Genomic DNA, 25,203 nt, shown 5'->3' with positions numbered 1-25,203 from the left:
AGGGGCATCTCCCTCCTCACCCCCTGAAAATTCAACCTCTATCGATTTTTTTTATTCTGAGCAACAAAAAAACAGTTTTGTTCAACTCTTTCGCTTTCTGAGCGTTTTTGTTACTTCTTACTACTTTTAGTTAATTTCCCAACATATTTGTTGTGAAGCGATAATACACATATCGGGGCGAATATTTCCTAAGGAAAAAAAAACAACTATTTTTTCACAATGACAAACTTCTGAAAGAAAACGCCTTGAATGTGATTGGACTTTAACCGTAAATTTAATCAAATTAGACGCACCATTTCCTTGAATAATATAATGTAGAGGCTGTGCTGCAGAAAAATCCTGGCAGAAGTTAAGTAAAATAAATTTTAAGCATCCAATCTCAGTCTGGCATAGGTAATTAGTGGGATTACGTTCACATTTTGAAGATTGGGTATTCCCCGAAATATTTCCATAATGAACATATTCAGCCAATCTTCATATTCATCACTGGATTGTCAGCAAAAATGTCAAAACATCTCACCATGAAAACATAACCTCGTCGGTCACTGGATTTCTGCTTTGCGTCTTCCTAATCAGTTCGAGTTAATTAAATAAAAATGAGGTTCCCGCGAATTGCAGAGAAAATTAGGCAACTCACGCTTCCTTCAACGGATGCAAAGTACATGATAAACAGAAACCCGCGCAACCTGGAACTGCTGCGGATCGCCTACAAGCCAGATGGGTACCATCTCGACAAGCCAGGCCGCAGTTTTTGGTACAAACTCGAAGTAAACCCATCAGGACGCTATGTGACGGCTCAGGTGAAGCATTTCGAGTCGGGCCCAGTGGTAACAGCGAGCACATCAGAGTGGGCGATCAAGAAACAGTTGTTCAAGACAAAGGACACATCGGCCTACGTGAATCTGGCGAGGGTGAGTGGATGCTTCCATAGTACTAAGCGATTACTAGGCGACATGCATTACGTTCTTCCGTTTCAGGTCCTTGCTCAACGTTGCCTCGAGTCAGGACTAATCGAAATGCGCTGCGACATAACACCCAACCCAAACAGCAAATTGGACAAATTCCTGAGAACCCTTGAAGAAAACGGTCTGAAACTGTCCGAACCGGAGCGCTTCGAGGCACCTCGCCCGTGGAACCGACACCGTCCGGAGAAGCCCTGGGAAGTCACTGAGTGAAAACACCCGAACGTTATTGTAAACTTTATTTATTTTGTCTTAAACGCAAATACATTAAGATGTTGCAAAGTTAGACTAAAACTCGTAGTTTCTATCCATTCCGTTCGGCTCCTCGACTCACTGCTCGTACTTGTCTTTGATGTCCTTCCAGAGTTTCTGTTGGGAAGTCAGGGAATTATGTAATTTATTGGGAGACCTTTTTGGTTATGTGACGGCTGGACTTACTCCTTTGTTCACGGTTTCGAACAGCGACTCGGACACCATATCGAAGCTGCGCTCGAAGAAAAAGGCAGATGCCATTATGACAACGGCGTAGGTGGAGGTCCTTTTGAAGAGAGAATTGTACAAGGCCTTCATTTTCGAGGATTTATTCGACTGGTAATCGCTACGAGAACTTTTCGACAACTACGTCGAGTGACAAGTGAAGAACTGTGGTCGAAAGAGGAGTCCAATGATTGGTTCCTACGTGGATGGGTAGGCCATGGAGGAGAAATGTGGTGAGTTTTGATGGAGATGACGTTTTGAACTCATGTGCGCTGCTGCCGTCATTTCTTGTCGTAAATATAAACAAATCGAGCTCTGATTTGGCTACGACAACCAAATTTTCGGATCATGGCTTCGGCATCAAGTGAGCATTCAAATTCACACTGAACTCTTCTCCAGCAATATACTTTTTCGATCATTTTTCAGCTGAAAAGTCATCAAAATGCACTCAACTTCCAGCCGATATTCAACAGGTAAAAGACACCCTAAGCGAAGTGGTCCACCCACTCAGTCGCCCTGCAATCAACGTAATCCCTGACCATGTCCTCGTCTTAACCGGAACCAAATCTAAAAAGCAACTCTCCCGCAAAAAGCGAGCCGTTAAGAAAAAAGCTCTGACACGACAGAACCGCATCGATATGGGTTTCTACTCGTTGCCTACAAAGTCCCTTAAATATGCCGACATGCTCGCTTTGCACAACCTCTGGCAAGGATACATGAAGGAGCATTTGGGGCTTGATGCAATGGAGCGTGTTCCGGACGTGGCCGATCCGCAGTATGATGGGTTCAGCAAACTTCTCGTCAAAGCGGATTTACATGGCGCAAAGGTGCTGGTCACTCGGTCGAAATGTCCTAGTCTCGTGGGAATCTCTGGGATAGTCGTTATCGATACGAAGAACACTCTGAAGATATTGGGGGAGGATGATAAGTTGCGGACTGTGCCGAAGTCGGAGTGCATTTTTGTGATAGAATTAGGAAATTTGGAGTTGACTGTTGTAGGGAAACATTTAACTATACGACCAGCGGAGCGTTCTGTTAAAAAGATGAAAAATTTCATGGATTTAGATTTGTAAAGTTTTTGTTATAATATACGCAAATCTCCAAAAGTACTCTTGTAGGTTTATTGCGAAATTTGTTTGGAGAAAGCTTTCAACTGAATCGCTAACGGAATATTCTGGATTCGTTAACGTATCGCAGGATTTCCGTTAGTGGAGAACATCGGGACCAAAGATCTGATGTCCGATGCGCCCATAGGCGGGGCATTCACATAGGAAATGCTCCGTGGACTCCGCTTTCTTATTACAGGAGAGACACGTATCATTTTGAATAAAACCTATTCTGAACGTACGCCCAGCTATTGAATTATGACCAGTCAGAATGCCCACAATACTCCTGCAAGTTCTCCCGCTTTTCGACAGGATAAACTTTACTATTCGCAGGAAAAGTTTGGTGTGTCGAGCAGTATTTAGGCTCTGCCACCTGTCATTATGGGAAACTTGTTCCCAGTTTTTGAAAACAGACTCAGCCAATGCTACTGATACTCCAATTGCTGGTTCCGGTCCCGGCATGGGGGGGAGATTGACCCCTATTTCGCTAAAGTATTTAAGATTTCAGTTCCTTCTACGCCACAGTGACCAGGTAGCCAGAGCAGTTCCATCGTATTGAATCTAGAGATAGAGTCCAAAGGGTTTCTGCATTCCTGAACGATTTTCGAGGTGATTAAAGGACTACTCAACGACCTCAATGCAGCTTGGCTATCACTGCAGATTGTGATGCGCCTGCCCTTCAACCCCTCGTCAATCATCTAGTTTTCCGCCCTTAGGATCGCATAAGCTTCGGCTTGAAAAACCGTTGCATATTTTATCAAAAGAAAAGCCCACTTCTCGTTATTATTTGAGAGGTAGACTCCCACTCCAGAACCCTCTTTTGTTTTTGAGCCATCGATATAGAAGATTTCCGTATATCCCGCCCCGCATTCCTTTGGGACCTCCCAGTTTTCTCTATGCTTCAGGGTAACTGCATATCTTCAACCAAATAGAAGTATGGGGACACGAGAATCGGAAGGCATTGTAAAAACTGGATTCAGTACTCCCAGTAACTCTTCCAATGCTCTGTGCCCTCCACATCCGTTGTTTCCCCATAGATCTAATCGAATTAGTCTATGAGCTGCTCTCATTGTCGTGCTTTGAATAAATATATCCAGGGGCTGCAAATTGAGTAGTGCATTTAGAGCTGCGCCGAATGTTGTGCTCATGACACCAGTGATACCCAGACACACAGTTCTTTGCAGTGCGGCTAGATTACGGTGAAAACCTTTTTGTCTTAGATATTTCACTTCTTCAGAGAGTTGACGGGTAGTACCCCTCATCTCTGGGAGGCAAAGTCCATCCAGTTATCTCCTTTTTGTGAATAATACCATTGTGGTTTTCTTTTGATTAACTGAAAGACCAAATTAACTGACCACCAACTGTCTTCTGATGTCAGATAGCAATCGACACCCACCCCAGCGCACAGTAATCTATGCGTTGGCGTAGCATGGATCCACTAAATTAAAACATCAACAACACCATGCGCTCTGGCGGTGTAACAAAATTTTTGAAAAGACGCACAGCCTAAAGCCCCTTCAATGTCCACGAACACCCCCATCGCGTACTCACCATTCAAAGTTACATTCTCTATCTTTGTAACCAAAAAATGAAGAGCAGACTCGCGCACTTTCCACGCTGGTAAGCATGTTGGTTTTCACTAAGTGGGTGCGACCTAAGTGCGTTTTCACGAATGTGACACTCCACCAGTCTCTTCAAACCTTTAAGCAAGAATGAAGTGAAGCTGGTCTGTTTGAAGTTCTTTGGATTAGAATAGTCATCTTTCCCAGGTTTCGATATGGAGACTACCTTAACCTTTTACCAAGAGGAAGACACGTAGCCCAGAGCAAGACATCCTCGAAAAATATTTCTTAAAGGTTGCTCTAAGTGCTCCGCATGGCAGCTCTCACCTTTTCATGGGTAACAACCGCTTTCGTAGTGTTAGAGTTCCCCTTGCAGCACTTGGGGTTGAATGAGTTGCAAGAACCGTCAACTCTCCCCCTACCACTTCTCTCACCCGTTCTTCCGGGTGGTGTACTTTTCGGCGAGACACGTGATTCGAGTCTGGAGCTTGTAAAAGTACTGTCGGGTTTTCTAAGAGAGTCAAACTTGGTCGACTCATCCCTTTTAAGGACTCTGCATAGCCTTGAAATCTCTCTTTCGCCTTCCAGTTCCTCACAGTACGCTCTAAAGGAGTCTCGTTTCGGACAACTAACGAGCCTCTTATATACACGCTGTGAGTTCCCGAATTTTAACCAGTCTTCGTTCTTATTACCTTTTGCAAGCACGGTTTAAGAGTACTATAAAATTTGTTTTCTTTTTTTGATAATTTTTCAGAAAATTATAGAGCGCTGGTTGTTGACGTTTGAAAAAAAAGTCGAAAAAACCCCCATTTTTTTCTCGTTTAATTCTGCGCGATTCTCTCTTCATCTTTTTGTACGGCGTATTCGTAGGATTTAAAGCCAAATGGGCAGTCCAGTATCCGTAGAATTTCATCCTTGACTATCAACCAAAGCACCAAAGAGGTAGCGCATCCCCTTCGCTCACAGCTCTGATCTAGTGATTACCTTCTGCTTCTTAGCATGGATACTACCCAATGCGTAAGACGTCACTCCAATCCTATCCTGGTTAGAGCATCCTTGATGGCTTTAGTACTAACGTTGTTGAATGCTCCCTCTGTACCCAGGACGGCAACTAAGGCATGTTGCTGTGATAAATTACCCCGTGAAGTTCGGTTTCTGCGCATTGGTCTTTGAGGCAGGCGTGTCGAAATTTGGAGATCGGCTCTACGTGGATATCCAGGGTGTTCAACGCGAAAAAGGTGAGGCATAACTAATTTTTGCTGTTTCTGCACCATTACTGATATTATGCCGTCTAGCCAGAAGATTTCACCTAGAAGAAGTCCAAATTTTGAAGAAAAAATGAGCTCCTACGTTCCTTGGTTAGAATCTTGCTGAGTCTATCAGATTCCCTGATGCTTTTAATGTAATTACAATACTGTAGGCAGGACTGCTTCCGAGTAATCCTGATAGCAAACTTATGTCTCTTCGAGCAGTCCTTATATGGCTATCAGTATTTATACCTATAGCATAAGTTGATACTTCCGTTCCCAACTGTCTGAAACTGGGCAGGTCTTCGCTCCAGCATAGTAGCGATGTGTTTTTGCTGTATTTTGTTGAGCACGAGACTCTAAAGACGACTTCAAATGAATTCTCCCCCATCGGGCTATTGGTACTCTCTTACATGCTTTAACTTTTTTAGCAATCGCCCAGAAGTTTACACTTCCCTCTAAACTATATAGCTTCATTTTGACGTGCTTGCCTGCTTTCTTGCGGACGTGCCTGTAACATTTTTTTCCTGTTTTTGTTTAAGGATTGAAAAGTCCTAAGTCCGCATCCACTGGATGTTGGACCGGAACAAATGGAGAGCAATTAGCTCCCAGTGAACTACTAAACACACTAAAAATGGGGTCATTTTAATGTCATGACGATAAGGTTCAATTTTCAATTTTCAAAGGTTATTTTACTTAGGAGGAGTGAGTATTTTGATATAATCATAATAAAGTTTGATCTTTCAACCTCATCCCAGGGAGTGGGTTCCTCTCTCTAATGCCGCTGAAAATTCACGGCAAACACCTCCTTCAACACATATAGCCTCAAATTGAAGCTATTGTCATATCGTAAATAAGTTTATTGTTAAGGCAATTATTGCCTGAAAGAATGGCCCCTTCTTGTTTCACCCCCATTGCTGGGCGCCTAAGTGGTTAATGTGCTTAGCTGTCGTTGCAGAAGGTCGCGGTTCAAATCTCACTGGAGACAGAGGAATTTATATCGTGAATGGATGTCGGATATCAGTCAACTCAGCTGTGAATGAGTATATGAGTCCAATCATTGTAATAATCACAAGTGAGCGCAATGTTGACCACATTGCCTCCTACAGGATGCTGTAGTCCTGTAGCGTACCATTACGGTCTTGAATGAAGCGCTCTAACACTCTTCAAGGCCCTTTCTAATTGGATTTGCCGCGTCAACGATTATTATTATCAGCAACAGCTCCGATTTCCTGGAAATCCGAAATTTACTAGTATATTTAAAAAAACTACTTTGAAAGGCCAAAGGCTAAAGTTATACCTGCTCTGACCGTCACCGATTTGACTGTCTGGGTTGCAGATATCTCCACATCCTTTAGGTGTTTTGCGGCGCTCATGAAGTGAATAATCTTGGTATCTTCTGTATTAGATAGATCTCACTCACACTCCAAAGTAGTACCGAGCCTTGTGGTACCTCCGCAGTAATAACGTTATTTTTCCATTCCGCAGTAGTTTTGTGCTACTTTGCATAAATGAAAACATTTTGAAAACGCTGCAACATATGTCAGAACTTATTGAGTCTTTCGTCAGCTCCACAATCCGGTTTGCTGTATTCAATGCGTCACATTCAACGATGAACAGAAACCTGCTGTGGGAGTTCTTTTTCTCAGCTTCACAGTTGTGGCTAGATGGCAAATAAAGTGATATTATACTGAGTCTCCTGGCTTACTCGGCTTAGGCAATAGTATCAATTTCTATTATTTTCGGACCTCGGAGGTTTTAGCGAATAAGCCGAACCTACTCTTGATTGTTAGCTTCAAACTTTTTCAGGCAAATCTGTATTTTCCATTAACTTTTCTGATTTTCTGTAGTTTATTGCAAGGATTGAAATTTCTACGACACAGCTTCGTTTAAATGGATCTGCCGCTTTATGGCAAGCTCTTGTTATTGTTGTGATCAGCAAAACTGCATTTCCACGCCGTTTTACACCTGTTTTCAAAATCTACAATCAGATCTCCCAGTACAGATCCGACGAGAGAAGAATCGGGTGTTCTTTGCCCGCGGGCGGAAGAGAGTTTAATAAAATTAGGTATTGCAGCATTTCTAGCATCATTTTGAGCTTCTCATAGACGATCACTGATATGTTGGTAATACCAATTCGACATTGAATCTGCGTTTACACAACAGTACAGTTCCTTACAGCTTCACTTTCGCCTTTTTCTTCTCCAATTATGTCGTAAGACACCCTCCTCAGTTCCATGAATTCAACATTTACTGGATGTTGTCAGTCGTCCAACCTCCTAGGTATAGTCGGCATATAGCATCAGTCTTCCTTTGGTAACTTTTATCAGAATCTCCAGTCCAGAAGGGGATGAATTAGATACTATCAGACTTTTCTCCGTAGTTTCACTGGTATCCTTCGTCTATTCTGAGTTAAATGTAACAAATTTTTGATAGCATGCGATCATCTTCTAACCTTTTGATTTGAAACTGATGGTAGCTGTTCGTCATATCCTGGAACGTCCGAGTAGGTTTGGCTCAATTGGAGTCAAATAGATTTCACTATCCCAATACGCTAGGTAATGCATTGTCAAAGCAAAGAATAGAGCCATAAGTGCCTAAGAACGTCTTGAAGGCATTTGCTTCTGTCAGCATGGCACATCAAAGACGGAGAGGAAAAAACAACCCTCGCGTAATGATACGAGCAGAAACTGCAGATAGTGAAGCTGGATAGGGTAAAAAGGACGATGTTAAGAGGCCGAAAAATCCAACGAAGAAACTATTTCTACCTTTCTTCTTGAAGATTGTTTCACTATAGGTATTTATCCAGCCCACATTTCATATGATTTAAGACATTCCTAAAGTGGTGAAGCAAAGTTACTAAGAATGAATTAATACTCGTAGTTAGCGCCCACACTTAAGGTGATTTTCGTGGATTTCAACGCAGGTAGAATTTTTTTTGTTTGGAAAGCTTTCTGATCTAAAGCGTGTCCTTTTTGCGGGCTATCCTAAACTAATTTTGAATTAATTAATTGCCGCACCTCCTAAAACGCCGATCCGCCCTACCAACTTGTAAATTCAATACGCAACAAACATATTTGATATTTTATAATAAAATTCTTTTTAATCTTCTGATCAATTTCCTCAGTCACGCTCCATCATCAAATTTATAAATTATTTACTGAAGAAATTAATAACACTAGTATAAAGAGATGGACGAAATAACTAAAAAAAAGTGTGAAAAAAATTCGGATAATAAAGAAAACATCGCTTATTCATGATTTCCTTTTTTACAATTTATGTTTTCTTCATTTGTTTATGTCTACTAAATATTATTTCTCTTTTAAACTACACGTCGTACTTCAAAGAAACGCTTGAGATAATACACTTGACCAATAGTCATAACAACCAAAACTAAAGCTTCAAATGTGGACCACAAAACTACACGTGAATTTGTACTGTCGTTTATCGAACGATGGATTTTATCGCGGACCTGAAATAAAGAAAGAAAAAAGGATTACAAATGTAGGCTTTGTTTTTATGCAAAGAGAATGAGTGCTGGAATTAGGTAAAGCCATTCTCCTTTTGAACCAAAAATTATGCCTCACACCGGAAATCTATTGTGGTTTATAAGACTAAAGTTTGTCACCTCGAGTTTGGACTAAAATAGACCCTTCTCTCAGAGTCACCAAACCAGACAAATGCCTAAATTTCACTTCTGTTGCTTTAATAAGAAGAGGGGTGATGTGCTTGCCGAAAGAACGTCCAAGAGAGAGAGAGGGAAATAGTAAGCTATGCTCTTCCAGCCAAAGAAAACTGGAAGCCTGACCATAACAATGAATTTCACTTGCCGAGTTTTTTTCGAGGGTCGAGCCTTTCATTTTGATAATTGGCCGTTTGGTAACCCTCGGTCAGATCCGCACTGAATGCAGCAGCCTTTTCAGTTAGCGGCGGTTTTCATATTAGACTACAGTAATGAGTACAAACATAAGAGTTAGTCAAATCAACCAGCAATATGCCAAAGCTTCTTCCTACCTACTGACGGCGAAGTTGCAGGACTGTCCTTATATATTTCTGGTTCAAGAGCCATGGGTTCGCTTCAACAGAATCTGTGATATTGGATCAATCAAGGGGACTAGGATTTTTTTCGATGAAAAATCCTCGAGACCGAGGGCATGCGTTCTGATGTCAAAATTGTTAGAGGTTGAGACAATTATATTCCGAGGACCTTGTTGCGGTCAACTTACAGTATCAGGTTAATGGTAACAGGAGAAACGTCATAGTTGCCTCTGCTTACTTACCCTTTGATTCCTTGTGCCCTCCGCCGACGCAAGCACCAAGGGATCTGGTAGTGTATGCAGAATCAAGTGGCTTTGAACTTTTAATAGGTTGTGATCGGAACGCTCAGCATATTAGTTCGAGTAGTAGCAAATACAATCCCAGAGGAAAGAAACTGTTTGATTTTATCACTTCAGCTGGTCTGATGACCTCGAACGTAGGGTGCGCTCCTTCGTTCGTGGGCCCAAGAAGAGGTGAAGTAATTGACCTAACAATCTGCACTTCAAAGTTGTTACAGTTGATTAGAAACTGGCGAGTGCTAGATGAAGTCTCACTCTCAGATCACCATTACTTAGAATTTAGTCTAACTATTGCAGGCGAAACAACATCAAGCCGCACTGGTCAAACGGGAAGAATAAAGATAGGAGAACACAGCCGTTGATAATTTCTCCTATCTAGGGTCGAAAATCACAACTGATAACAGCTACGATGATGAAATCCGCGCACGGTTGTTGTCAGCCAACAGAGCCTATTTCAGCTTGCAAAAACTGTTCCGCTCGAAACGTCTCACCATAGGGTCAAAGCTCTTACTGTTCAAGATGATCTTGCCAGTCCTCATGTATTCCTCGGAGACTTCTTAGCAAGAAGAATTGCGAACTCTTGGCCGCGTTCGAGAGAATTCTCCGAAGATCATGAAGCGGTTGGTAAAAACTTGGGTTCACTGCGGTTTTGATTCTGTTGGCCTAAAATGGTCTCACTGCATCCGTAATTTTGAAACGTGCAAGATGTCAAAGGCCAATCAAATGCTCCAGCCTCTATCGATCGGGTGTTCAGAAACATTGGTGCAATAGTCGTTCTTGATTCTCTCTCGAAGTTTTCCTTCGTGGCGTCGATTAAACAGTTTTTCGCGAACGTGCTGATTCTGACTGCTGACTGATAAACTCTGATAACTGAGTGCAATTGAAATCTATGGCTTTCAATGATCTTTTGAACCAATATAGCATTTAACATATTTACACTGCTTTATACTCTCCACAAGCAAACCCTTCGGAGAGAACAAATTGCTCATTGTTGGCTGCTACACGCGCTTATATCGATTCTGATCCAAGAGATTGGGATAACAAGTTTCCGTTATCATCATCAACTGTGCACTTCGCTCAACAAAACACGTATCATTAGAGACTTCCCCATATCACGTCGTTTTTGGGCCGTAGGAGTACGTACGCCTTCTTACGACGACTTAACGCCTTGCATGATGCGAACTGGGAAGTCTGTCCTCAAGATTAACTTGCTATTCTGAGAACAGAGATTCAGAGGCGCATTTTTCAAATCAAAGAGACACAGGAGAAGGGTTACAACTTGCGATCCCGAGTTCGTGAGTTTCAGGTACTAACAATGGCATCTCCGGCTTTCAGCTGTCTTTCTGCAAACAAATCCCGGAAATCCAACCGCCCTGTAGTGTTCGCGGCCTTGCGACATATGCAACACTTCCTTTGCCTTGTCCAGGAACAATCTAACCGGAGAATGCATTAAATGGCATGTAATATTCCTTCGTTTTCTCCAGTTCTAACGCCCCTTAGCTTTGACAATTTACTCCTTTCAATTTCTCAATTCCCATCCCCACATTCACTTAACTTTAGCAATTAACATTTGGACACTGGACGAGGCAAGGTGAATATTGTTGTAGTCGTTGCTTTTGCTGTGCTTCCGTTGAATTTGTAAATTCAAGGCCAGAGTCAACGGAGTCAGCTGGACACGAGAAGATCGCTGTTAGCTTCGGAGAGAGGTGGTCTGTAGAGTTTTTGTGGTGGCTTGGAGGAGCTAACATTAAAATTAATTGTTGCTCGTTAACCAAATATTAAGTTTTTTCTGCACAATATTTGCGCGAAATGAAACAGAGTGCGACAACTTTTGTGCATCAGTTGGAAAAAAAATAAAAGCAAAAAGCAATGTAGAATAGAAGGATAAATAAGCAAAACACAAAAAAAAAGGGAAAAGCCAGAATCCACTCAGCTTTGTGTGGAATCCGCGAACGAGGTGAGAATGCTACATGGGGGACAGCCAGACCCAGCATTTAGCTGCGATCTCCGTTATCCAACCAAATACTGCTCGCTCATCCGTTCCTTGCTCCCTACAAAGAGAGAAGAAACCAAAATCACAATGAGAGCCGCGCCAACCTAATCTTCGCTGTTTGAAGTCGGGAAATTGACTGGAGACGAAATATTGGGGACAGCCAGGTGCAGTCTCACCCCACATACCTCTGTTGCGAACCGAATACATATCACCGACCAACATGTTTCTCCCAAAAACGAAAAAAATACGTCCCTTTGATCACCATGAGTATCGAAATGAGAACATTTTTAATTTCATGTATGATATCAGAAGCGAGAAAGACTGAATATTGGGGACGGCCAAGTATAGTATCTCGTTACAATCCTCCGTTTCCGACCTAATATGCGTTCACTCCGTCTCCTCAACCCGACACAAAAATAGAAACTGTTTAGATTCGGAAAGCTAATCGTGTCCAAAGTATTGGAGACGGCCGGGCATAGCACCTCTCTACAGTCCCCCATTTCCAACCAAATACCAGCAGACCATCAGCTCCTTGCTCGTCACACGAGAAAAAGGATCAATAACCACACGTCGAAATCAAGAAAAAATCGTCATTCACATAAAGGCAAGAAGAAACAGTTTCCACAATCTCGGACAGCACAATCTTTCAGCCTCTAGCCGACAAGGTCCATATTCCAGAAACTTAAGGAAGGCTTAAGGCTCCCTTGCGAGATCTAACCCCACCGACATCTGAGGCTTCCCTTCTGAGGTCTAAACTTTACCCTTTAAACAAAACGCAACACACTTACGCGAATGAGTCAACTTTCGTGGTATACTATAAGGAAAGGAAAGGATAAGAAACTTTACAAGGAAGGAAGGGAAATTGAATCAAAGGAACACTTCCTCCTGGGCAAAAAAGGCGTGAAACCCAAAACTTGAAAGATGAAGTCAAGTGCCCAGCCGGGAGCAATGTTGAAAAACTATCGCATCTCCATCCGACACATAAAAACGAAGAAGTTGTGAGTTGGAATAGACTGACTTCCACTGGTTCAAATATTCGAAGCAAACGAATGTTGGGCGCTAATTCTCATTTGGTCGACTCCACTAAAATGACTTAAGAATGCGAAAGCCCCTGCAAGGCCGTCCCTCACTATACATCTGAGGCAGGAAGAACATTGCATTGATGTGACCTTCACGGTCAATTTCGCTATCTTCTTAAGTTTTTTGCGGTAGATCTCCCCTATTGGTCGTCTCCGGGTACTCAGAAAGGTCTTAACCTCAATCACAATTTCATTGTGTGTTCATGTCAAACATACGCAATCATTTTCTTCCACCATAGAAATCCAAGCAATGCGCCGGAAGACAAACCTCCTGTCTCCTTGCTATACACTTATCATAATCGTTCCATCCAACTGACTTTCTGCGACTTTTGCGTAAAACGTAACGAAATACAAGTTTCAAATATGGGCCAATTTGACAACTTCAACTTTCGATAATTCGAAAACGAATGGAGATTTCAAAATTTTCCTTCCTTCCTTTTTATTTTAGTCTTATTTTGGGCTATTGTACCAGAATCCATCATCAAATCGCGGCGCCACGGAAACCGTAATCGCCCCAAAGGTCCTAAGAGAAAAGTGAAGGTTTGGGAATCGAAGATAGAGAAATTCTACCAATTCCTATTCTGAAAACTTTTCCAAAGGCAAATCCACGAAGAGTGCAATTTCTTACTTTTGTTACTCGCCGGTCACATTCCAGAAAACGAAAAACGACTCCGGCGATACGTATAAATGCGTGCCCCCAAAAATTCCTCAACACCCCGCAAACCTTTCTTTCAACTTACGTGCATATATTCCTGTTCATGTTTAACTCCAGTCAATTGTGCCGACAGCTCCCTGATCATGTCCTCGAGCTTCGTGTGTCCCGCCTCCTCCTCCGCCGGTGCGCCCGGTGTTCCTTGTGGTGCATCGCCAACATCTATCGAGAACATCACCACTTTCGGCACCACGGAAGACATTTGGTTGCCGAAGCAAACTGTGTGCAGACCAGACGTGTGAGCGGCAAACGTGTATTTGCCGGAGGACTCCCTTTCGCCCGAGTAGATAACGTTCGACGTGGGACCGGTGATCTTGACGTCGATATCAAGGAAGCCGCCTTCGATAACTTCAAACGTGACACCTGCAATGAATATTCGCGTATCAAGTTGACTCCCTACAAACCTGTGGCATCGAAAACAAATGCATACTCATTTTGCTGCCAGCTTCCACCCGTTCGAAAAAACATTCTTCCGCATGAGCGTCGATAGTTACCACAAAACCGCTGGCATCTCGCAGCAGACTCAGCAGGGCGATACCAATCCAAAGGAATTTTATTCGAAACATATTTCTGTTTGATTTATACTACACGCTATAATTAGTACGGCACTAGAAAGTTTATAAAAACCTTATTACGACAAAGTTCCCTACCGCGCCGAATGTATCGTTCAGGGGGCCACGTACTCGATGGAACGTCAAAATATTCTATTATTTCGCACGGTCAAATTGGTAGCACTGACCGATGATGACACCTTTGACAATTCACCTACACAACTGCGGACTCAAAGACGGGAAATTGCATTTTCCAATTGTCTTCTCAGCCGGCATATTCCAGCGTCCGTATTGGCTCCTCACCGTCCCCTGATTGGACAGAGAACGTCAATTACATGTGGCGTTTTTGAAATCAAACTTGGAACGTCAACATTGTGGGAGTGCTTGGGTTTTCCTCGCGAGTGTTTTCAGAGAAATTCTTAAAAATTAAGCGGAAAATGACTTCACTGGAAGCTGAGGAGAAGCGATTGAAAAGTATAGTAAGTAGATAAGATGAAGAACTTCAGCTAATTCAAAAGTAATGCAAGGAAAATGTAGGATCAGATTAACCTATTTTTAAACCCAGAGTTGTGTGAAGTCTACAAACGACAGATGAAAATAAATTTTGCCTTTTCATTTTCAATGCGTGAATTACTTAAAAAAATGTAGTAAACGAGAGTTTATTTATAGATAAGAACAACATCACTTATTTCGCAAGATGGACACAAAATTACTAAGAAATCTACTCCGGCATATGTCCAAAACCTTTCCTGAAAAAACTTTTATTCCTCATGAGATTAGAAAACAAACGCCAGCAAAACCCCCCGGACAACATTTGCGCTATTTGATGCTGTGCCAAGGATTCGCAGAGATCAGTGTGAGGTCCAGCCTATCGTCTACGATTCAACAACGCGCGGTAGACCAAAGGGAAGAAAGAATATAAGGTTTCAGGAAGAACTCGACTATGCAGGGCGAGCTCCCTCCACGCCTAGCTTGCGTTTACAATTGCTTACCATTAGAATCCACCGCGAGTTTGGGCCCCTATGACTCAAGCTTTCACTCCATTTCTTCTCTCAGCAGCTCATCTCGTATTTTACGGTTACAAAGGGAACTACAAATGCGGATCCAAATTCATTTTCAACTTCCTTCTCTTCTCTTAGAATCTTTCAGTCATAGCACATTCCGGTGTTCTCTCGTTCGTGATATATCGATTCAGTTTCAATTCATGGACATATTATCCCAGTTTTATCATCATCAACAGCGCAACAATCGATCCGGTCTAGGATTGCCTTAATAAGGTGCTCCAGACATCTCAGTTTTTCACTGAGGTCCATCAATTTGATATCCCTAAAAGCTGCCCTGTGATTTGGGGCCTAAGAACACATTCAAAGTCGTCCCTGCTTGTCGTAATAGGCGACTAAAAGGGGTACACATTTGTGGACCAGCAACCTGCAAATTTTGAAACTTTATTGTTACCGAAGTCTCAACAAATGGCCTCTCAGCTAAGATCTTTAATTATCGAAAACGAACTATGGAATGTGCGCACGCTTCTCGACGACGATAGCGAGGGTCTTCAGAATGCTCACTTTCTCCAACTTGAGCGGGAATCCCAACGATATAAGCTGGGAATTCTGGTCATAAGCGAGCTAAGATGGTGGAACTCTGCAGAGTACTCCCCACTCTCTTGCCATCCGCGAATTCGGTGTCTCTTGACCCGAGAGCCGGATTCTGACAGAATTCTAACGGCAACATTCCGATATAGTACAGAAGGATGTTTGCTACCAGCTCAATTGCTGGTTCGCAGTTCAAGGGAGATTTCTTAAAGGTGGAATTGTCATCGTGATGGTGATCTGAATGCCAAGGTAGGATCTGACAACAATTTTCTCGGACTGTGTTCACAAAACCTACCATAAGGTCATTTGGATTTCAACTGACCGACACCTTTTTTCGTGGGTAAGGTAGGGGTACGCTTGCCGAGAATTATCGTCTCATTTCCCTCCTCTCCCCCTGTTCCAAAATCCTGGAAAGATATGTCACCGACTGGTTGTCCGCCCACTTTGGTCAAGACATAGTGAAAGAGCAACACGGCTTCGTTAAACGTAGGTCCACTGCCTACAACCTGCTTGACTTTACCAACTTTGTCGCCAAATGTCTAAATTCACGGCAAGAAGTGCATACCATTTACATTGACTTCGCTAAAGCCTTCGACATCACAAAATACTTCTATCCAAACTCTCTAAACTTTCCCATACCACTTGTTTTATGGCTTGCTTCTTACCTTTCCAACCGATCCTGCCGCGTCTCTTTTGATGGCTGCACTTCCCGCTCCTTCTCCCTCTCCTCTGGCGTCCCACAGGGATCTATTCCGGGCCCTTTGTTATTTTTATTTTTTATTAACAACCTTCCTCCCCTCCTTACTTGTCCCTGTTTGCTCTATGCAGACGATCTTAAGCTGTTTTCCGCTATATCCTCGCCTATGGACTGTGTTTCCCTTCAATCTAACCTGGACACTCTGGTTCGTTGGTGCTAGACTAATGGCTTAGCGCTAAACGTCAGAAAATGTCACTCTATTTGCTACTTCCTAAAATCCTCACCCACTTATTTCTGCTACTCTCTTAACGGGCATTCCTTATCCTGCTTAAATTCCACTCAAGACTTCGGAGTCAGTTTCGACAATCAGCTCCGCTTTGACACCCATTGCCTCGAAGCCACCAACCGAGCAGCAAAATTGTCAGGCTTTATACTTGGCTCCTCCTCTGATTTTGGCTCCATCCAACCCTCCTTAGCTCTCTTTAATGCCCTCGTGAGGAATACCCTCGAGTAATGCCCCGTGATCTGGTCACACTGTGATTGTCTTGCCCTTGAAAATTTCCAACGTAAATTCACCCGTTCCCTCTTCTTTAAGAAAAGCCTTTAAGCGCCTTCGGTTTCTGAACCTTCCCTTCCTACAACAACCTAGATCCTATCTGGATTTATGCACATTTTTTAATTAATGGGAGTTTACTCTGTTTGTTGTCCGTTAAATTAAATAAATAAATAAATGCATTTACGCACACAGTATTTTACTCCCGGTTCGGTACGTCGTCGGACTACCAACTAAACACTTCCGCGTCGTCAGAGAACTAGCTTAGAACCGTTTGTCACATTACTTCGGGCTAGTCCTCTCTTCTCCTGCCTTGCGGAGCCTTCAAATCAGGGAATTTCTTTCACCAACGTGAGGGGAGAGGAGGAAGGGAACTGTCAGTTCAAGGAACTCCTTGCCATCCAGCTCCTCCACCGGCCAAGCTCTATCTTCTTGGCGACCAGAACAACGGCTCCACCTCTCAGCGTCTCCTCGACAATGTTGTCTGGAAAGAGATCCCATGTGTTTAAATAGAGCTGCTGACGAACCCCATCCCACCTTCCACAAGAAAAAAAAGTGTGGTGGGCGTCGTCCACAACTCCATTGCAAAACACATAATCCAGAGATCACACCTTTCTAATCTTGTACAGGTAAAACTGAAAACTTCCATGTCTACTTAAAAATTGGGTAAGGAAATAGGGGATCACTTCCGCGATCACCATCACGGCCGGTTCAGAGACAGTGCGGTACGCAGACGCCACCCGCAACGCTCCCCGTCTCTGTACTTACGCGAGGCGTTTACGATATACCTTCTTGCTAAGAGCGTCAGTCCATACCTCTGCGCCGTATAGCAGGACAGACTGCGTTGAACTCATCAGGAGACGTCGCCTACTAGACGTAGGAATTTTCCTTTTAATCAAGATGACTACTTCGCTTTTTTTCCAGTGCAAGGTTGAAGCCATAAGTAGTCATCCGTCCGCTTATCCGTCACATCAATAGGCCGAGTCTGCTTTGCGTCTGTTCGCCTGTGCGTCCAGCAACAAGCGCCGCGACATCATAGCTAACCAGGCGCGACTCTTCTGACATGGCGAGGTTAAGTAGACTATCATAGGTAGCGTTCCAGAAATCCGGCCCTAGGATGGATCCCAGTGCTACCCCCGACGTGACCCCCATCCTCCTTTGACCTTCTAGTGTTTCATAGAGCAGGGAGCGGTACCTCAGATAGTCCCTCAATATTCATAAGAGATAGTTCGGCACGTTGAAAGTATTGTCTAGTGTGCCTAGAATGCCTTTCCATCTTACGAAATTAAAAGCGTTTCTGACGCCAAGCGTTACGAGGAGCACCACCCGTCGAGTACGGCGGCTATGTGCTTCCGCTCGTCGAACGGCATCCACGGCTTGCATGACAGCATCAACTGTGGATCTCCCTGCCCTAAAAAAAAACTGCCGGGGAGATAAATCTCCGGCGCGCATACCGCTTCAGCGAGTGTAATTCTGATGAACTTTTCGAGCACTTTTCCAGCAGTATCAAGCATACATAGTGAGCGGTACGAAGACGGCAACTCAGGGTCACCTTTCCCTTTGTGGATGAGCGCAAGCCTCGCCACCTTCCAACGAGCAAGTAAAGTGCCCTCTTTCAGGCAAGCGTTGAATGCGCCGAGCAGTAGGTCTGCCCGGTGTTGGAATGCCAGTTTGTATACTTCTGCTGAAATACCATCGGATCCTAGCGCCTTCTTGCTTTTCATATAGAGGACTGCCTGTACCCACTCTTTTATAGTTCTCTGCGCTCTCCCTGCCGACGTCATCATCCCATACGGGGTGCGCAGGGAATAATGCCCTTACAATGCGGTCCATCTGCTTGGCTTTAAGTGAACAGGGTTTCCGCAGAGCCCCGATTTTTCGGGTTACCAGTTTGTAACCGAGCCCCCATGAGTCCCCATTCACCTCGTCGACCAGATCTTGCCAGCAGTGAGCTTTGCTCTTGTTTATTGCGCTGCGGAGTCTCCTTTTGGCTGATTTATACTCCGGCATTATGGTACATGCCTCCTCCCGGTCGCTTAGACGTTGTGTTAAGCGGCGGAGCCTGTGACACTCCTTACGGAGCTCTGCGATTTCCACTGTCCACCAATACATAGAAAGTTTGTCACGCCTCGATGCCCTCCTGGGCTGTCTTGAACCCAGATGTCAGCGGTACCTGATATGTCAGGGTGCTATAAACTGCGTCCTTGTTTTGGTTGACCGTGTCCTAGCTCTTTCCAATTCTGCTCTGAAAACTGCACACCGCAGCGAACCCGCAGTGTATGCAACGTTCTCATCAATCGCGCCACGGTCACTGCATAGGATGCAGCTTTCCTTTTCATTATAGGTGTTCGGTTTATGGCATGGCTACTAGGACTCAACCACCCTTCGTTTTACGAATGGAAAACACTTCTGCTCCGTTATCTTCAGGTTTAACCTTGTAACGGGTTTCACTGAGGACTTCCGCAAAAGTCTTGCCTGCCGTCGGCTTAATAAGCAAAGCTAGCAGTCGAGTCCTCCTTCGTCTCCCCACCTTTTCTTTTGGTGCTCCGTCCTTCGTGTCCGCCTTAATTTTAGGCAGAGGTTATTCTGATGGGGCGACGTGTTCTTGTCTCTTGTTCCCCTTCGCCTTCTTTTTTTGAACCCTGGAGAGTACCTGAGTGAAGTCTCCTTCAGAGGTCCCTTCCTCCTTTTGTTTTTTCCCAACTTCGCTCTGCAATGGGCTATCAGTGATCCGTTTGGTACTCGTAGTGTTCTCGTCGGGAAGCGCGGTTGTTTCTGGTTCCTACGGATTTTCTCTTACTTTCCATGTCCGCCTATAATATGAAATCTTGTCCTCCTTCACTTCCATTAGCCCCTCTTTCACCACCGACGTTTTTCTGGAGGAACGTCACAGATCGCATGGGTTTCACAACTGCCGCGCAGCTTTTCCTTTTCAACTGACCGACACCATACGAGCAATCAGAATGACCACCTTACGATCAGGAATAGATCTAGGAGTTGTCTCCTGAATGTGTAAAGATGACTGCGGAATCGTGGAAGCGGATCGATGGATAAGGTTGAAAGCCCGATCGACTGCTGCGAGTGATGTCAGGCATGACGCGCTCGAACTCCAGTAAAGGAGGAGGGAGCCGCTCAGCAGCATTCGGTCTGTACAGGGAGCGCACGTTCCATGAGAAAATGCGCAAATCGTTAATCCGTTTTCGTTGCTGGGTTCGTCGATGTAAAATTCATCCTGTCCGAGGCTCCTTCCGTGGCTTCGTAACATCGGTTTTCTGTGTAGGGTTGTCAGCCCTACCCAGCCCCCTACCTGGAGGACCAGTTGATACATTTTGTCCCGTTTTTAGGCGCGGAAGGCTCGCCTTCTTGAAGAAAGAACTCCCAGCGATCACGATGTGTAGGTGGAGATAGGGTAGTAGAGCTGTTGGTGTTGGTTCAGCAGGCGTTTCCCAGGTTTTATGCTCCATCTTGGGTACCAATCCACGTGTCGCATTGGGACCTATACTACCATTTGACCGCCTTAACAGGTTTGAGTTCAATTAATCTCCGAAAATGTCGTTGGCTGCCTTCGTTGCCGATTTATCTGCACAGCACATAAGAAGGTAACTGAGGTGCAAATTCCTTGGTGTACGCCAGTAGAAACCTGAAAAGGAATTGGAGAAATGTCCACATTGTCGCGAACAAAGGCGGTTTTGAGCGCATCTCTCATAAGAGTGTGCGTCTTGACGATCGACTTCAATTTAACGAGCACGTTAAAGTTGGGCTAGAAAGCGCTCGCAAGGCATTCATGTCCATTCCAAGACTCTTTTATACTCCACATCTTAGCCGAAGGTTAAAATCATTTGCTACCTTATTCTGGTTAGAGACGGAAATTTTGTCTATCCAAAACTCATTTGTCAAACAACAGGATTTGTCATCTGAATTTTATTTATTATCCCTCCCACTTTCATCCAGGAACGTGAAATCAGGTCCGTCCAATCAGAAATCGAGAAGACATCACGAGGCGAAGGACTAGAAGATTGCGATGAAGAACTCACCAAACTACAATTGGAAAACACAAAACTCAAACACCGACTGGAAATTCTCAACAAAGTAATTACCCAAACATTATCCTCCAAACATCTATGTGAGTACAGAATCAACATATTTGCAGGCAATCAGCAATGAACGCAAAAACTCCCCTCGTACATCACAAAAGCCCCCCGTACAGAGCAACATTACCGAAATGGTTTCAATAACTGATCACTTGTTGGAGTTATTTGGTGCAGCCATTCGTGCTTCCTTCCCCAACTTGACGGATCCACCAGTTATTATCACACCCTCGACAAATGCCAAATTTGGTGACTATCAGTGCAACAGTGCATTGCCCATCGCCCAGGTTCTGAAAAATCAAGGCGAGAAGGTCAGCCCACGCGATATTGGTGTAAAAATTACCACAAATCTGGCCGCATCACCTTTGGTTGAGAAAACAGAAGTGGCTGGTCCGGGATTTGTGAATGTATTTCTTGAAAAGTAAGTTAAAGGGTAATGAGATGCGCTCTGTGGCATGAATGGAATTCCCGGAATAACTTTTCTTTTTTCATCGCAGGAAATATGGCGTAAATGCTATCTCCTCAGTCCTGAAGAACGGAGTAAAGCCGCCAAAATTCAAGAAGAGCCGAGTCATTGTGGATTTCTCCTCGCCAAATATCGCAAAAGAAATGCATGTCGGCCATTTACGATCGACAATTATCGGAGACTCGATTTGCAGGCTCCTCGAATTTCTCGGACATGATGTGGTCCGGTTGAATCACGTAGGGGATTGGGGTACTCAGTTTGGAATGCTTATTGCACACTTGGAGGATCGTTTCCCGAACTTCACAAAAGAAAGTCCACCAATTGGAGATTTGCAGGCTTTCTACAAAGAATCGAAGAAAAGGTCAGTGAGACAGTTGCGTTAAACACTTAATAACTGATGATTTTTGTTTAGGTTCGATGAGGATGAAGTGTTCAAAAAACGCGCCTACAGCTGTGTAGTGAAACTCCAATCCGGTGATCCAGATTCAACTAAGGCCTGGCAGCTGATTTGTGATGTTTCACGAAAGGAATTCCAGAAAATCTATGACCGCCTGGATATTAAGATCACTGAGCGTGGTGAATCCTTTTACCAAAGTCGAATGGTCGATATTGTGAAAGAGTTGACCAGCAAAAACATGCTCGAAGAAGACGAAGGCCGGAAAATTATGTGGGGAGAACAGCATGGCCAAGGTATTCCGCTGACGATTATCAAGTCTGACGGCGGTTTCACCTACGACACTTCCGATATGGCTGCCATAAAAAATCGATTGGCTGAGGAGAAGGCCGATTGGGTTGTCTATGTCACCGACGCTGGACAGGCAACACATTTCAAATCGATATTTTCGTGTGCAAAACGGGCAGGAATACTGGACCCAACCAAACATCGAATAGATCATGTTGGATTTGGAGTTGTTTTGGGTGAAGATGGTAAAAAGTTCAAAACTCGTTCTGGGGATACTGTGAAACTCGTTGACTTGCTGGATGAAGGCCTGAAGCGTTCGCTAGACAAATTGAAAGAGAAAGAGCGCGACAAGGTAAGTTCAAAAGGTAATGATCTGCTTTCCAATATATTTTACGCCAACTTTTTTATCTACAGGTTCTCACCCCCGACGAATTGAAAAAGGCCCAAGAATCCGTTGCTTATGGTTGCATCAAATACGCAGATTTGTCCCATAATCGCAACAACGAGTACATTTTCTCCTTCGACAAAATGTTGGAAGATCGAGGTAACACAGCTGTATACCTACTCTACGCCTACACTCGCATCAAATCAATTGCCCGGAACTGTGGCAAGGACTTTACAGCGAATATTAAGAAAATCATCCAAGAAACACCAATCCCAGTTGAACACGAGAAGGAGTGGAAACTGGTTAAGGTTTTACTCAAATTTCCGGATGTCATAACGAAAATCTCCAAGGATCTGTGTTTGCATCATCTTTGCGAATTTGTTTACGATGTAAGCACGACGTTTACGGAGTTCTACGACAGTTGCTATTGCATCGAGAAGAACCCACAAGGAGAGATCATTAAAGTAAATAACGGTCGGGTTCTGTTGTGCGAAGCAACGGCTGCGATATTGGGAGAATGTTTTGATATTCTAGGTCTGAAGCCGGTTTCAAAGATTTAAAGTGGATTTTGTTGTGAGTGATGTTTTGTATTACGCAATTTGATACGTAATAAAATACGAGCGAAGAAATATGCATAGCAATTGATTTTCATTTTTGTCGACCGATCCCCATGAAACAGGCACAATCACTGTCAATGTCAGAACTAAGCAATTTAAATATCTCGGGTCAATGCCTTGTAAAATTGCTTTACGGAGCGAAACCTAGATGAAGTCGCGTTCCACATCTGGTGTTCTTTGTGATTGACATATTAACGAACGTTTAAAATTTACCGCAGTGTCGTCCGTCCTTTCACCCTTTATGGTTCTGAGTGTTGGCCGACTATAAAAGACAATGAACGGCGTCTTGCGGTAATGGAGACGAAGATATTACGTTGAACTAGTGGCGTCACAGGCTTTGATCACATCCGAAATGAAAATATCCGCGATCGATATGGAGTTATACCGATCGCGAAAAAATGTGAGAGAGCCGTCTTCGGTAGTAAAGTCACGTAATTTGCGCTAACGAGAATTCACTCGACAAGATTGGTCTAAACATCGGAGTCGATGTAAGCGACCAAAAGGGTGGCCGAAACAACGATGATAATGTGATAGTCTAGATGGCGATTTGAAAGCTTCGCAATTACTTCCAGATCAGGATTTTAATAAAACAATATAGCGAAAGTGACCACGACGAGACGACCCCGCTTGTGAACGGAACAAAGAAGTAAAAGAAGATGATTCCTAATTATAACAGGAGAGAAGAGGATGAGAGCGGCAATATATTTTTCCTTTTCTATGCCATCAGACTCTGAAATCGGCCTCTCGAAGTCCTTGCACTCATTTGTCTTGATTAGGGGGCCGCGGCGTCTGATTGGTGAAACTAAACACTCTGAGGCTCGCGTTATTTCATTAGTTCTCCCATCTTTTCCGAGTTTCTCCAGGCGATTTTTTGTATCTTTGAATTTGTCTGTCATCCTTCGGCTTAGCAACTTTTGGATCTTGATAGTATGGTTGCCATTACCCCTTAGTGGGGTATAGCGCGCCAACTATACCTGCGCGCCATTGCTCTTTCTGTATTTTTACGATTGCGGAGGAAACCATAAGTCAGTTCTTTTTCGACCTCAGCACCTCCGCAACTACATTCTCCAGGCTCACGCTGCTTTCCGCTTGGATCAGATTTCTCACTCCGTGCACTGGATCTTCCGATATGCCACGGCGAATCATCCAACCCAAAGTGGTGTAGATTCTCCCTGTACTAACAACCGTGTCCCATGAGAGGCGGGGTGTAGACACGTCCTATCTTCGTCCCCTGAGAGCATCCGACTCTGACCTTGCCCCATCCTTGCATTCCGTTTTCCTTTCCATACGTCTTGCATGGTACAGCGCGCTCATTTCTTTCACCAGAATATCGACTGGCAGGGAATATTTCTTCTTTTAGGCACGACTCGAAAATGTTAGCGAAAAGATCGGGCCTAGTTTTACTGCGAGTTTCAAAGTTCTGTTAGACATGCCATCCAAACCTGGGGCTTTGTTGTCACCGATCCTACTACATATTTCCTGCAGCTCCTCTCCGGTTACTAGAGACTTCACGTACTCGTTGACGACCGTGTGTCTTCCGCTGTTTTGATGGTAAGGAAACAGAGTAAGTAGGTGGTGGTTTTGCCAGCCTTTTCATTGGCATCCTATAAGTCGGACTCCAAAGGTCAATATCGGCTTGGTGGCGGTTTGAAGTAATTCTAATTTCTTCTCCGAAAGGCCTCTTTAAACTGTCGCGGAGTTGTCTGTGTCACTGATAAAACCTCTTACGCGGAAATATACGGTTTGCAATTTCGTTGTCCAACTAGTATCTGCCATGCTTACTGAGAAGCAGTCGACTTCTGGGCATAGGGGCAGGGGGCATGGGTGACTTTTTCTATGGGAATGCTACCCAAAGATATTGAGCGCCGCGGAAAACGGGTCCACCCTCAAAAGTTTTCGCCACTCACCCCGACAATCCATTCGGTTTTCTCCGAGGGTTCTATTTCGAGCTCGATTCGACCTTGATTTCCATGCAGATTGCCTGGTAGTCATCATGAGTATAGTCTTCACTATTTCGTCAAGCAATTCTACTGGCTAAAACGCGCTCACGTATGTTAAGGCCATTATAGACTCCGGCCCCTTCCTCTGAAAGTGTAT

General features: G+C 43.9%; 5 protein-coding genes across 5 annotated transcripts; 3 read left to right on the top strand and 2 right to left on the bottom strand.

The window, feature by feature from the left end:
• Nucleotides 1-503: 503 nt before the first annotated feature.
• LOC119655467 (39S ribosomal protein L18, mitochondrial) lies at nucleotides 504-1,256 on the top strand. The gene is made up of 2 exons (XM_038061369.1): nucleotides 504-911; nucleotides 978-1,256. The coding sequence occupies exons 1-2, from the start codon at nucleotides 597-599 to the stop codon at nucleotides 1,173-1,175; spliced, it is 513 nt and encodes a 170-aa protein (XP_037917297.1). The 5' UTR covers nucleotides 504-596; the 3' UTR covers nucleotides 1,176-1,256.
• Nucleotides 1,188-1,619, bottom strand: LOC119655468 (cytochrome b-c1 complex subunit 9). Its single transcript, XM_038061370.1, has 2 exons — nucleotides 1,401-1,619; nucleotides 1,188-1,331 (listed from the first exon to the last, which is right to left on the bottom strand). The coding sequence occupies exons 1-2, from the start codon at nucleotides 1,530-1,532 to the stop codon at nucleotides 1,293-1,295; spliced, it is 171 nt and encodes a 56-aa protein (XP_037917298.1). The 5' UTR covers nucleotides 1,533-1,619; the 3' UTR covers nucleotides 1,188-1,292.
• Nucleotides 1,620-1,662: 43 nt separating this feature from the next.
• LOC119655466 (ribonuclease P protein subunit p29) lies at nucleotides 1,663-2,548 on the top strand. Its single transcript, XM_038061368.1, has 2 exons — nucleotides 1,663-1,803; nucleotides 1,866-2,548. The coding sequence occupies exons 1-2, from the start codon at nucleotides 1,788-1,790 to the stop codon at nucleotides 2,510-2,512; spliced, it is 663 nt and encodes a 220-aa protein (XP_037917296.1). The 5' UTR covers nucleotides 1,663-1,787; the 3' UTR covers nucleotides 2,513-2,548.
• Nucleotides 2,549-8,580: 6,032 nt separating this feature from the next.
• On the bottom strand, nucleotides 8,581-14,179 carry LOC119653906 (transmembrane emp24 domain-containing protein 2). Its single transcript, XM_038059043.1, has 3 exons — nucleotides 13,906-14,179; nucleotides 13,504-13,838; nucleotides 8,581-8,826 (listed from the first exon to the last, which is right to left on the bottom strand). The coding sequence occupies exons 1-3, from the start codon at nucleotides 14,039-14,041 to the stop codon at nucleotides 8,677-8,679; spliced, it is 621 nt and encodes a 206-aa protein (XP_037914971.1). The 5' UTR covers nucleotides 14,042-14,179; the 3' UTR covers nucleotides 8,581-8,676.
• Nucleotides 14,180-14,230: 51 nt separating this feature from the next.
• On the top strand, nucleotides 14,231-23,126 carry LOC119653905 (probable arginine--tRNA ligase, cytoplasmic). The gene is made up of 6 exons (XM_038059041.1): nucleotides 14,231-14,505; nucleotides 20,820-20,957; nucleotides 21,019-21,377; nucleotides 21,454-21,783; nucleotides 21,835-22,456; nucleotides 22,519-23,126. Exons 1-6 carry the CDS (start codon nucleotides 14,464-14,466, stop codon nucleotides 23,047-23,049), a joined length of 2,022 nt encoding a protein of 673 aa, XP_037914969.1. The 5' UTR covers nucleotides 14,231-14,463; the 3' UTR covers nucleotides 23,050-23,126.
• Nucleotides 23,127-25,203: the final 2,077 nt, after the last annotated feature.

This window comes from Hermetia illucens, chromosome 4, assembly GCF_905115235.1.
Source record: "Hermetia illucens chromosome 4, iHerIll2.2.curated.20191125, whole genome shotgun sequence".
In the NCBI taxonomy this organism is placed as follows: Eukaryota; Metazoa; Arthropoda; class Insecta; order Diptera; family Stratiomyidae; genus Hermetia; species Hermetia illucens.
Note: the sequence above shows the minus strand (reverse complement) of the source record. Positions and strands in the feature narration are given on the sequence as shown.